The 13805-nt window shown below is 41.0% G+C and overlaps 1 protein-coding gene across 4 annotated transcripts in view; it reads left to right on the top strand.

The window, feature by feature from the left end:
- cabin1 (calcineurin binding protein 1) overlaps positions 1 to 13805 on the top strand; it is a 563877-nt gene that overhangs the window by 170101 nt on the left and 379971 nt on the right. For 3 of the 4 annotated variants that reach the window (XM_059983285.1, XM_059983287.1, XM_059983288.1), the window contains 3 exons: positions 234 to 323; positions 7579 to 7730; positions 13522 to 13691. In XM_059983285.1, coding sequence (XP_059839268.1) covers positions 234 to 323; positions 7579 to 7730; positions 13522 to 13691 — 412 coding nt within the window. The remainder of the gene's footprint in view (positions 1 to 233; positions 324 to 7578; positions 7731 to 13521; positions 13692 to 13805) is intronic. The other variant, XM_059983286.1, reaches the window with a different exon arrangement.

The raw sequence follows: 13805 nt of genomic DNA on the forward strand, positions 1-13805 counted from the left end.
GAAAGCTGTCATTCAGTTAGCATCACCCAGACAGATTATCGTATCACTTCTTCTTTGCTGTATATGGAATGCTGCTGTGTGCTAATTAAATGCTAAATTTTCACACATTACAACTGAGATTGTGTTTTCAAGCAGGCTTCCTTGCTTTTTAAGAAATTGATCATAGTTATTTAATTTAAGTTGTTCTGTAAATATATATTTTTTGCAACTCTGTCATGCTTTCTTTTGTCCAGGCAGCACGTAACCTACACGAGGATGCAGCGCATTACCCACGGAAAATCCATTACCATAATCCACCAGATCTAGCAATGGAAGCTCTAGAGGTATTGAATCAAATGACCATTAAACCAAGACCTCCAGGATTGGAGTGCTGCTGTGTATTGTGTAATTTCACAACTATTATTTCAGTGTTCACATATTCTGAAGCTTTTAGGAAATATAGTTAGATAGAAAGTTTAACTGCAGAATTAACAAATGAATATTTGTTAGCTATCAGTAATAGGGTTAGTTTATTTCCATTTCTTTCCATGTCTACATAGCTGTAAGATATTAGAGATCTGCGTTACATTTGAGCATCAGGTGACAAGAAATCTTTTTCATTTGTTGTCATATCATTAATCATTGGTGATTTAATGTTTGCCTAGCCCACTGCTCTACTCTCTCTAGACCCAAATGCCATCTAGAAATTTGCTGATGACACGACTATTGTCAGAATTTCAAAAGATGACAGGGTGGTGTACAAGAGTGAGGTAGATCATCTGTCTGAGTAGTGTTGCATCAACCTTACAGTCAACATCAATTAAGACAAAAGAAGTAATGTGGACATCAGGAGGGGGAAGTCAAGGGAATGCACACCAGTCCTCATCAAGAGATCAACAGCGGAGAGGGTGAACAGTTTTAAGTTCCTAGGTGTCAACATCTCTGAAAATCTATACTGGGCTCCACATATTGATACAATTACAAAGAAGATACGACAGTGACTATCATTAGGAGTTTGAGTAGAATTGGTATGTCACCAAAGACACTTGCAAGTTTCTACAGATGTACCGTGGAAAGCATTCTGATTAGTTGCATCATCATTTGGTATGGCAGGGCCACTGCACAGAATCGGAAAAAGCTGCATAAAGTTGTAAACTCAGCCAACTCTATCACGGGCCCTAACCTACCCAGCATCAAGGACACCTATGCCTCAAAAAGGAGGCATGCATCATTAAGGACATCCCCTCACTTAGGATGTGCCCTCTTCTCATTTTCACCTTCAGGGAGGAGATACTGGAGCCCAAAGACATGCGCTCAACATTTCAGGGACAGCTTCTTCCCTTTCGCCATCAAATTTCTGAATAGACAACAAACCCATGAACACTACCTCACATTTCTTTTCTTGAAGGACAGGTAAACAGGATGGCAGCGACAGTCAGGAACGCCTCGGATAGAGGACACCCTCAGATGTGGATGCCGATGATAAATCTTTTTCCAGTGACTGTAATCTCTAGCTTTCCTATGACAATTTTCTGGATTAGGAAGATCAACAGCGAAGTCATTCAACTTGGACTCCCTGGTACTTGGTGGTTGGAAAAAGAGACTGGCAGAGAAGATGTTAAAGTTAGAAGATCTTTTCTACTGACAGATTTGATGTGGGTTGCACCAAGAGTACTTGCCACAAGATCTGAGTGACAGACGACATCCCTTTCAGAAGAATGTCTTGGCAATCAACACCAGCAGAGATGGAGGATGATTGGCAGCATCTGCTGAAACGAAGAAAGCTGGGATTATCACTGAGTTGTGGAGTCCCTATGTCTCACCAATAGTGGTGGTGAGGAAGAAGAATGGGTAGGTATAATGTGTGTTGAATATTGGACACTGAACTGATGTAGGGTCCTTGAACAATATACTGTTCTGCGGATCGAGGATGTGCTGGCCTGTCTGAGTGGAACAAAATGCTTCAGTGTGCTGGACCTAAGGAGTGGGTATTATCTGATACCCATGAGTGAAGCTGACAAAGGGAAAGTGGCATTCATATGTCCACTTGGATTCTTTTGGTTTGAAAGAATGCCCCAGGACATATCAGGAACAGCAGCTACTTTCTAATGTGTCTTGGAGAAGACTGTTGGGGACATGAACTTGCTTGACGTACTGGTGTACCTGGATGATCTCATAGTGTTTGGGTCCACCCTAGAAGAGCACAAGGCAAGGCAACTGAAGTTGTTAGAACACCTGAAAGCTGAAGGGTTAAAACTGTCTCTGGGTAAGTGCCAGTTCTGCAAGATGTCTATCAACTACGTTGGACACATAGTTTCACAGATACACACAAAATAGAGGTGGTGACCACATGACCAAGGCCCAAGGATGTGAGTGCTCTTTGCTCATTCCTTGGATTGTGTGGGTACTTCCCGAGGTTCATGTAGTTAGCCATCCTTTGAATCAGAGGTTCAACTCTGAGTCAACCTATTGGGTATCTGGTTCACTGCTACAACTGTACACAGAATGATGCAACTGGATCCTGGCTATACTATTTGATGTTTGGCCACAAAGCAATATTGCCTGTAGGCCTCTGTTTTGGGGCTGGTGGGGAAGCCTTGCCATAGAAGATGTATATTAAGTACGTGCTTGATATGAGGAAGGAATTGCAAAAGGGTTATGAACTTGCAGAGGTCTCTGCTTCCAAGCAGAAATGAGGAGATGTGATCAAAAGATTAGCTTCTCCCACCTGATGTCTAGAGACAGAGTTCTATTAAGGAATTTGGGGCTACCAGGGAATTTGGCTGATCACTGGGTGGCTACTCCATATGTAGTGGAGAGTCAGATGCCAAATGTGCCAGCTTTCTGGGTGAAGCCAGAAAATGGAAATGGGCCTATCAGAATTCTCTATCAGAACCACCTTTTACCTCTTGGACAGGAGGTAAGTGTTGACCCAAAGCCTGCCATTGACCCTACACCTAGTAGGAGGACTCTGCACCAAAGTGGGAGAACAGAAAGGCAATTAGTTGAGAGACCTGAAGGGGACCTAACCACTAAATGCTGTATGGACTCAGAGGATAAGGAAATGGGGATGTGGTATTTGTTGCATTATGCAAACTCCCCAGTAATTGATGAAAAGGTTCCTGAACCTCCCCACACTGACTCGGATGTAATGGTGCTGGGCACGCAGTGGACAGATAGACTGGACAAAGAAGGGAAGCTGGGCTGCAAAGTAATTGGAGATGAAGGTGAGCTAAGTCAAGTGGCAGGGGGACCTGAATTGCTGGATGGGGGAGGCATCTCCAAGTAAACAGGAAAGTGTCTGAGAATGAAGAAGTGGAAGGTGGAATAAGGAAGTCTCAAAGAGTCAGGAAACCCTGAAATAGGCTGGCCTATGTAGGACACACTGGGGGAACAGAGTGTGAGTTTATCCCTCTAGTGAGATATGTCACTACAGGTTTGGAAATCATAACATCACAAAATTCCTTTGAAAACTGTGTTATTTATGATGGGTTGGTTTCAAAGTGATGAGGGCACAACTATTTTTGGTGGGGGGAGAGTGTTAACACCCTGGTTAAGATTTTACTACTAATATTGTAGGTTATTTCTTTTAATGGCTTTCTGTAGAAGCAGTGTGTTCTGCTGGTAGTGTTTGAGTTACTGTTAAAGATGAGGGGTTGTGGTGTTCACGCTTGGGAATGTAGTGTCATCCAATCAGGATGGTGGAAATTTGGGAGAAGGTTCTAGAGCAGGGGTGGGCAAACTTTTTGACTTGTGGGCCACAAAGGTAATACACCTCAATAGAGAAAATAAAATATCATGGGATATGTGGAAAACATGTGCTTTAATTTCAATTGAAAATGAACAAATGCATTACAACAAAATATCTGTCTTTGAAGTCCCATGGTATTTAGCTATTTATTGAAATAACTTTTAAAACACTGAAAATTAAATGAATAAAATACAGCTTTTTTAATAGTAACAGTTATTATTTTAAAGCTCTGAAAATTCTGTTATCCTTCAAGATATTATCATCATCACTCTTCTCCTGCCTGTCTTTATTTCAAAAACGGTAGGAGATGCAGGTCTACTTGTCCTGCTCCTTCTTATTCAATTGTCCCCTGTGCCAAAACTCAACAATGACCAGCACAAGGACAGAACAGTGACAGCGCGCCAGTATGCGGAGCGCGTTATTTGATCTGGAGGGCATTTTATATTTCGAGAGTGTACGTGCACCTGCGCACTACTCATGTCCATCACTTAATAGAAATGACATGTAACATGTAAGGCTTATTGAAAAAAATATTTTCAAATGCATTTTTTACATAACACAACGAAGAAACTTATTTTTAATTTCAGTGGGAACAGTGTTGTTGGTCTCCCTTTTTAGCCAGCACATCAAAGTCTGGATTTAGTTTTGTTGTGGCGATTCTCAGGATGGATCTGAGGTGTTGGTCAGTTAACTTGGATCTGTGGCTGGCTTTGTGACGCTGAACGCCTGTTCACACAAATAGGTCGAGCCGAACAAAGAGTAAAGCGCAAATGTGGAGTAATACGCTGCACCTCAACAAAGGTCAATGTATATAGAGTGCGTCATCTATTGGGAAAACGCCAGAATTGCAGGGAAAAAACGTTAACAAGGCTTATTAATATAATTTCATCAAGTTCTGCGGGCCGGATTAAAAAGCTTAAAAAGCATATGGCCCCCGGGCCGTAGTTTGCTCATGCCTGTTCTAGAGAATGCTGGGCGGAGAGGTTTTGTGATGGACAGCGAGTTGGGTTGAGGTCTTTTTGGTGGGAGATGGAGAGAGAAGAAGCTTGAGAGAACTGGTCATAGGACCTGATGCAATTGGAATGCGCAATTCAATGGAGTCCAAGAGGGGAAATCCTACCGATGATTGGTGAATAAGTATTGGCAGTGCTTCAGACACATCAGCTTTTGGAAGATTTGAGCTCCCACTTGTGTACATTTGACTGTTTTAATTATGATGAGTCCTTTTATTTTTTCTTAATTTTTCTTCTTTAATAATAGTTTGGTTAAGTTAACATTGATAAATACACTTTCTTTATAATTGTATGCAGTGTATGATCTGTTATTTCTCGCCGATGGGCAAGTGATTGGGGACAGTAGCTACACAGTATTCACTCAGATTGGGATTCGGATGGGTGAGACATTCCAGCTTCCTGGTTTTGGTGGGACCCAAGTCATATCGACCGTAGATATATGGATTCTGAGAAAGGTGGTTTTTCTCACAGCTGTTAGCTGTTAGCGAGGGGCCAACGAGCCGCATCTCTGAAGATGCCCGGTAGAAAGGAATTTCTATGTGCTCAAGACTTTTGCACAGCAATAATATATATATTTATATATATGTGTGTGTGTGTGTGTGTGTGTGTATTTTATATATAACAATACACACACACACACACACACACACACACACACACACATAGAGATATACACATATGTATGAATGACTGGATACATGAGTATTTATAGGCAAGGATTGATTAGGGATAGTCAACATCACTTTGTGTGTGGTAGGTTGTGTCTAACCAATCTTACAGTTTTTGAGGAAGTTATAAGGGAAGTTAATGAAGGCAAGTCAGTGGATGCTGTCCACATGGACTTCAGTAGGACATCTAAAAATTCCCACATGGGAGGTTGGTCCAAAAGTTCAGTTGCTCAGCATTCAAGTAGAAATTTGGATTAAACAAGGCCTGCTGAGTTCCTCCAGCATTTTGTGTCTGTTGTTTAGACATTAGCTTTGTGGGAGAAGCCAGAGAGTGGTAGTAGATGGTTGTTTCTCTGAGTGGAGTGCCGCAAGGATCTGTGCTGGGTCCATTGTTGTTCATCATCTGTGGATGTTTATGTGGTTAACTGGATCAGCAAATTGCGGATGACACCAAGATTGAAGGTGTAGGTGACAGCGAGGAAGGCTATCATGACTTGCAGCAGAATCTGGACCAGCTGGAAAAATGAACTGAAAAGTGGCAGATGGTATTTAATGCAGACAAGTGTAAGGATTTGCATTTTGAAATGCCAACTAGAGTAGGTCTTACAATGACTGAGGTTGGGTGAGATAAGAGCTAGAGGAGTTAAAGGAGAAAGATGAAAAGTTTTTAAGGGAATATGAGGGGAAACAACTTCACTCAGAGGGTGGTGAGAGTGTGAACAAGCTGCCGACACAAGTAGTGGACATGAATTTGATTTCAACTTTTAAGAGAAGTTTGGATAGGTACATGGATGGGATGAGAAGGGTATGGAGGGCTGTGGTCCGGGTGCAGGTCAATAGTACTGTGCAGTTTAAATGTTTCAGCATGGACTAGATAGGCCGAGGGGCCTGTTTCTGTGCAGTTTTCTATGACTGTATGTGATGTGTGTATGTATGTGTATATATTTTTATTATTATGTATTGCAATGGACCTGCGGCAAAACAGCAAATTTTGTGGCATATGCCAGTGATATTAAAGCTGATTCTGTTTCTGCAGTTTTAGTCCTATATCATTACCTCGTTTTTTTTTTATTCACTCTCTTACTTTCTCAGGATTAGGGTATTTTAAAATTCTATTTAGTGACCTTTTTTATTATTGTTAGCTTTAACTGCTTCAGTAATGCTACTTCCTGAAAGAAAACCACACTGGAATTATTTATTTTATTTAAGAGACAGCAAGGAATATGCCACTTTGCCCAGCAACCTCCAACTGAAGCCTACCTAATTGCAGGACAGTTTACAATGATCAATTAGCCTATGTCTTTAGATTGTGGGAGGAAACTGGAGCACCTGAAGAAAACCCATGCATTCCATGGGGTGGACTTATAAGCTCCTTCCAGATTTAACTCTGACCTGAGCTGTAACAGCATCTTGCTAGTGGCGACCCCTCTGTGGTGCCCAATTAATTAATTAATTTCACGTTTGGAGTAAAAGTTGTTTGTGTGTGGTGTTCAGTTGCCATATTGCAATCATCTCTCTTTATAAGATTAAAAGCCAATCAAAATTAAAAAAAAAAGCAATTTCAATGTAGGCCTTATGACCAGGAATCAGAGTTTTTCTATATGGCATTTGCCCTCTAATTCACTGAAAAGTTGAGATCCAACTTGAATAGCCTGAGTATACCACATTTCTTTAGGGAGTATTTGAGGAGTAGTCTGCATATTTTCAATGTGTTGCCCATTTATTAATATTTAATAAAATAATCTTGCTTTTTTAAAAACAATATATATATGAATATAATATGTTTTCAAACTCAGCAGGTAATTATTCCCTGTGATAAGCTGGTGTACATGGACAAAAATTCCAATAGTAAACGAGCAGGCATTGCAGCCAGCATGAATTAGCAGGTTATTGCATACATCCCTCACTGTTGGCCAGAAGAGCTATTGTAAAATGGTTGTCCCTTTATTAAGTGATCTCAACGGCTGAATAAATGCATGAATGTTCTTACCATTTCCAATGTTTACATCCCCAGAAATAGAGAAGTGATTACATGAAGAATCCACTAGAAATCCAAACTATTATGATGATGATGATTATTATTATTACTACTGTGAATCGTTACGTTAAATTAGGGGAATTTTAGTGGTTGTGTTACCTGTGCATGTAACCATTTGATGATGTTCAGGTGTACTTCAGGCTTCATGCCTCAATCCTTAAACTGCTGGAGAAGGATGAAGTGACTGTGGATTGTGAGATGCTCTTCAGCTACATAAAAGAAGCAGCACATGGACCTTTTGCCAGAGGTGAAGAGAAGAGTACTTTTAAAGTAAATGAAAAGTAAGTGTCATTGAATAGAGCTTTAGTGATAACAGCATGTAATTACAGTTAGATTTCTGATCTTTTGGCCTTGTTAAAACTGTTTGCTTTTAGATACTATTTGGAAGTGAATCCTTTCTCATAGAAAAGTTGTCTGATAAGCAGTTATGATCAGCATTGTAATACTCAGTTTAAAGAAAGATTGCTCCCAAAGGAAATTACACACAGTGGCACTGCAAGTAGATGTAAATATTAGAAGAGAAATAGAAAGAATAAAAAGTAAGTTGCCATAAGAAGTCTAACAAGAAGGGGTTATCACTTCCCCGGCTATAGGTTGACTTACTATAGAGCTTAATAGCTGAGGGTAAGAATGACCTCCTACAATGCTCTTTGGAGCTGTTGTCTTAGTCTGTTACTAAAAGTGCTCCTCTGTTCAGCCAAGGTGGTATGCAGAGCATGAAAAACATTGTACAGAATTACCAGGATTTTTCGTAGGGTCCTTTGTTCTACCACAGCCTCCAGTGTGTCTAGTTTGACTCCTATAACAGAGCCAGTCTTTCTAATCAGTTTATTGAGCATGTTGGCATCACCCATGTTGATGCCAGTGCCTCAGCACACCACTACATAGAAGATTGTCCTGGCGACAGCAGACTGGTAAAAAATGTGAAGGAGAAGCCTGCATATACTCTAAAGGACCTCATTTTCCTCAGGAAGTAGAGGTGACTCTGGCCCTTGTACATAGTCTCTGTGTCAGTGCTCTACTCAAGCCTGTCATCCAGGTACACCCCTAGGTACTTGTAGGTCCTCAGCAGATCCATGTCCTCATTGTTAATAGTAATGGTGCAGTGCAGGCTCAGTCTTCCTAAAGTCCATCACCATCTCCTTTGTCTTGCTGATGTTGAGCTGAAGATGATTCAGCTTGCACCATTTGACAAAGTCCTCCACCAGGGCCCTGTATTCATTCTCCTGTCCTCCCTTTATACACCCAATTATTGCTGAGGCATCAGAGAATTTCTGCAAATGACATGACTTGGTGTTATATCTAAAGTCTGAGGTATACAGGGTAAACAAGAAGGGAACCAATACAGTTCCTTGTCGGGCCCCACGCTACATGTAGCCATGTCTGACACTCTGAAGCCGCACAAACTGGTCTACCAGTCAAGTAGTCCATAATCCAGTTTACAATGGAAGTGCCAGCCTTCATTCCCCCAGCAATGAGGGCTGTATGGTATTGAAGACACTTGAGAAATCAAAAAAGATGATCCTCACAATGCTACCCTGCTTATCCAAATGGGAGTCGGCTCTGTTCAGTTGGTAGATGACAGCATTGTCAACTCCATTGCACTCCTGATAGGCAAACTGCAGGTGGTTGAGGGCTGATCTGATCAGGTGTTGGAAGTGAGTCATGACCAGCCTCTCTAGGGTCTTTATGATGTGTGAGATCAGAGCCACTGAGTGGTTGTTATCCAAGTCTTCCAATTGCCCCTTCTTGGGTACTGGGACCACACATGTTTTCCACACAGCCGGGACTCTTTCCAGGCTGAGTCTCAGATTAAAAATGTGCTGGAGAACTCCACACAGCTGCTCAGCGCACTCCTTCAGGACCTTGGGGTTCACACCATCTGGTCCCAATGCTTTGCTGTGTCTGAGTTTCCCCAGAGCCCTTCTCACCTGATCAGTAGTGAAGGTGAGTCCATGATGACTGGGGAGTGGGGGCTGGGCGAGGTGAAGATTGGAATGATAGCAGTTGGTATGTGGAATTGTAAATGGTAGGTGCAGGGCAAGGAAAGGATATAGACTGTGGTAGCCTGTGTTCTTCATCAAGGTATTGAATTGGAGGGGAGAGGAGGGGATACATTGATGCTGAGGGAGCATTGGGTGCCCCTGTGCCTGGATTGCTATGCTGAGTGGGGTGTGACTAGGAGGGCAATTGTCAACCCTATTGAAGAATTAGTTTGACTCATTAGCCCATTCATGGCTGCATTCTGAGTCTCCACAGCCCGTCTGATTGAAGCCAGTGATGTTCTTCATGCCTCTTTACACCTCCTGTGTGCTACTCTGCACAAGCTTGTTCTCCAGCTGTGTCTTATAGTGCTCTTTAGACATCTTGATCTTCTTTAGCTCCCTCTGCACATATTTTAATTCCCCCTATCTCCTGACCAAAAGCCTCTTTTTGTAGTTGAGAAGAGCCTTTAGATCACTGGTGACCCATGGTTTGTTGTTAGGGAAGCAGCGAACAGTCTTTGATGGCATTACAGTGTTCACACAGAAGTTGATGTAGCCAGTGATGCGATCAGTAAGCCTATTAATGTCCTCCCCACGTGGTTCACAAAGCACATTCCAGTCAGTAATCTCAAAGCAGCCCTTCAAGGCCTTGGTGTCCTCTGGAGACCATTTCTTTACTCTCTTAGTGGTAGCTAGCTGTACTTTGGGCTTGTACAAGGGAATGAGGTGATCCAGGTTGTGATCTGATCTTCCAAGTGGGGGGAGAATTGTAGAGCTGTATGCATCTTTAACGTTTGCATACAAGAGACCCAGGGTTTTATTTTCTCTTGTATGACACTTGACAAGCTGATTTAAGGTGGGTAGGGTTGAGTCTGGAGTCTCGCGATGGTAGCATGTATGGTGATTGTATCTATTGCATGTAGTTCCTGTTTGTCAGCAGGATATTTAGGGGGTGCAGTACAATTAAAAATTCATCAAGAAAGGGAAGGCAAGAGCACATGGGGAACTCCCTTTTGTTTAATAGGAGCAAGCTTGGGGAATGATCCTCCAGCGAAGTATCTAGAAATATCAGAATCAGGTTTATTACTACCAGCATGTGATGTTAACTTTGCAGCAGAAGTTCAATGCAATACATAATCTAGCAGAGAGGAGATAATAATAATAAATAAAATAAAACATAATAATAAACAAACAGGTAAATCAATTATGTATATTGAATAGATTTTTAAAAACGTGCAAAAACAGAAATATTTTTTTTAAAAAAGTAAGGCAGTGTCCAGAGCTTTAGTCGGATGGCAGAGGGGAAGAAACTGTTCCTGAATCGCTGAGTGTGTGCCTTCAGTCTTCTATACCTCCTATGTGATGGTAACAGTGAGAAAAGGGCATGCCCTGGGTGTTGAAGGTCCTTAATAATGGACACTGCTTTTCTGAGACACCGCCCCCTAAAGATGTCCTGGGTACTCTGTAGGCTAGTGCCCAAGATGGAGTAACTCTTAACCCCCATATCAATTAAGAACTTCTTAATCTCTGCCTTAAGTACACCCAAATATTTGGCCTCCACAACCCTTTGTTGCAACAGATTCCACCAGTGCACCATTTTCTGACTGTAAAAGTTGCTCCATCTCAGAATAAAAGGGACATCTGAGACTGTGGCCTAGAGTCCTTGACCTGCCTACTCCTGAAAACATCCACCACATGTCTCCTCAATCCAGGCCTTTAAGCATCATTGAAATCCACTTCTCTCCCCCCCACCCTCCTCTGTAGAAGCCGTGTGCATTAATATTTGATTGTCAGTGCAGACTCAGTGGGCAGTAGGGCCTGTTTCTAAACTGTTTGTCCATGGTTATGACTTTTGATCAGAACTGGCTTAAATCAATGTGAGAAGTTGGGAGTGGGAGGGAAAAATAAGGCAAAGTATGTGACTGGATGGAAAGCAGAAGTGATTAATGTGGAAAGTGGTAAGAGAAATGCAATAACAATGCAGAATATGCTGTTACAATTGCAGTAAAAGTGCAGGTACTCATAATAATGTAGATTTTATAGTCAAAATCTACTTTATTGTACAAGAGGCTTATTCAGTTATCTCATAAACCAGGCTAGAAGATGTTCTTGAGCCTGATGGAACATGCTTTCAGGCTTATGGTGGAGATAACTTTAGCATCTATGACATTTGATAAAGATCTTCTGTGAAACAAGTTCCATTAATCTGCCTGGACAGCCTATGGTCTGGTTCCAGATGATATAATATCCCTCAACGCAGAATAAAATGCTTCTGTGAATTACTTTTAAATGATATTTGATTCTTTGATGCAATGTGTGGTGGTGTTGTATGCTAAATGTGTTCACCTTTTTGATTTGGGTGTATGAAAAGTGTGTGGGGAATTAGAAAGTATCATTTTTGCTATTCAAGTTAAGATAAAAATAATATAAAACTGATCCAGTGTTGTCTTTGTCAGTATCATTTTATTCTCAGTTTAGCTTTGGCCTTTTGGCACTGACACTCCCAGGCTGACATCTACCCACAGTGAGACATGAGGCCTTATCAACTGGATTCTGAATCAATTCATTTTTTCTTTGAATGTTACTTCTCCAAATGTCTACCTCATGTCATTTCAATGCCTTCCTTCCATTGCTGGAGCATGCTACTTTTCCCAAAGGGGAAGTGACAGTCTAAAACTGCTCCCAGTCTTTTCCTCAGAAGCTAACAATTCCTTTCTGAAGTTAAAACTTAACATTTACTATTAAAATTAAAGGTTATACAAGAATCAACTTTTTTAATGATTTGCTATGTTTGTAGCGTATTTAACAAAACAAAAATAGAATAAAGCTAGGCATAGGCTGTTGCTCTCTCCATCACTTAAAGCCAATATGTATTTACGTTAAATAAAATAAAAATACTACAGATACTGAAATTCTCAAGTAAAAACAGAAAAACAGATAATGTCTCTAGTTCAGGATCCTTCATCAGAGCAGGGAAAGAAAACAAGTTATTTTTTAATAGTGTAGAAACTGGGCTTACACAGAATGAAAGGAATATCTTCAAAATGACAAGTGATAGTTGAGATTCTGCTTTTTTTGTGTGATCTGTTATTAATAGTAAGGCTGTAGGATATGCTGTGCAGGCCAGACTATGCAGTAGGAAAGAGGATAAAGGAAAATTATGCCAAAATGATAACAAGCAATGATGGCCAGTTCTGCCATGGACCAAAGGAGTGAGTTATCTAAATATGGAGAATTCAGAGCTGGGTCTCAGCATACTTTGGCGCTTCTTTGTAGCAGTGCAAGATGACACAGATCTGACTGGGAAGAAAGGTTAAAGTGGCAGTCATTTGGAAGATCATTCCTGAGGATTGAACACAGATGTTGTGCAAAGGAATCATCATTTCTGTGATTGGATTCCCCAGTGCTGAGGTGGTCACATTGTGAACACCAAATGTTCCAGTCAACAAATTCAGTGATCCATTGCCAGGTCTAACAAGTCACGGGTACAGAGGCAGATTTCTTTGTTAGTTATAGAACATCACAATAAGCTATAGTGGATTACAACTGAGAAACTGCTATGGATTTTGGCCTGTAAGGTCAGTAGTTCCATAAATGCATGGGAGGGCCAAATGATCAGGCAACAGATTTTACAATTCAGTTCTCAGTGTTAAATATTTTTTGTGTGTTTGCAATTTGTCTTTTTTTGCACATTGGTTGCTTTTCAGTCTTTGTAGTTTTTCATTGATTCTGTTATATTTCTTTGCTCTACCGTAAATGTTTGCAAGAAAATGATTCTCAGAGTAGTATATGGTGACATATACATACTTTGATAATAAATTAACTTTGAACTTTGAATCTAGCAAAGCCTAGACAGTTGCATTATACAACCTGGCAGTTGCATTCATAGCACTTTAGTGGCACCTACAGATAGGGATCTGGCGTTACAGCTTTTATGCCATTCCCTTGGCTATGGCTGTTGTACCACAATGTGCAGTGTTAGATATTTCTATTCCTTTTTCAAAATGAAAATATTTAGATAATGAATAGTGATTATTATGGAGAGCTATGTCATGACATCCCTTTTATTCTCTTCTCTCTTCTTTAGGGAAAAGTCCTGTACAAATGATGATGATTCCCATTCTTCCATTGGAACCATGCAAGGTCAAGGAAACCTTACCTCGGGTCCAGGTCTGACATCCCCACCTTACACAGCCACTCCGACTGACCACGATTACATCAAACGTAAAATCCCCCATCAGCAGGCTTCAATTGATGGTATTTTTCTTGTTATAATGACAAACTTGGGAGGTGGATAATAATTGGGCAATCATCGTGGTGAATTCTGTTAATTGCTCAACACTGGGTGATGGTGTATAGGAAAATGGGCAA

The sequence above is a fragment of the Hypanus sabinus genome, chromosome 10, assembly GCF_030144855.1.
Source record: "Hypanus sabinus isolate sHypSab1 chromosome 10, sHypSab1.hap1, whole genome shotgun sequence".
NCBI classification, from domain to species: Eukaryota; Metazoa; Chordata; class Chondrichthyes; order Myliobatiformes; family Dasyatidae; genus Hypanus; species Hypanus sabinus.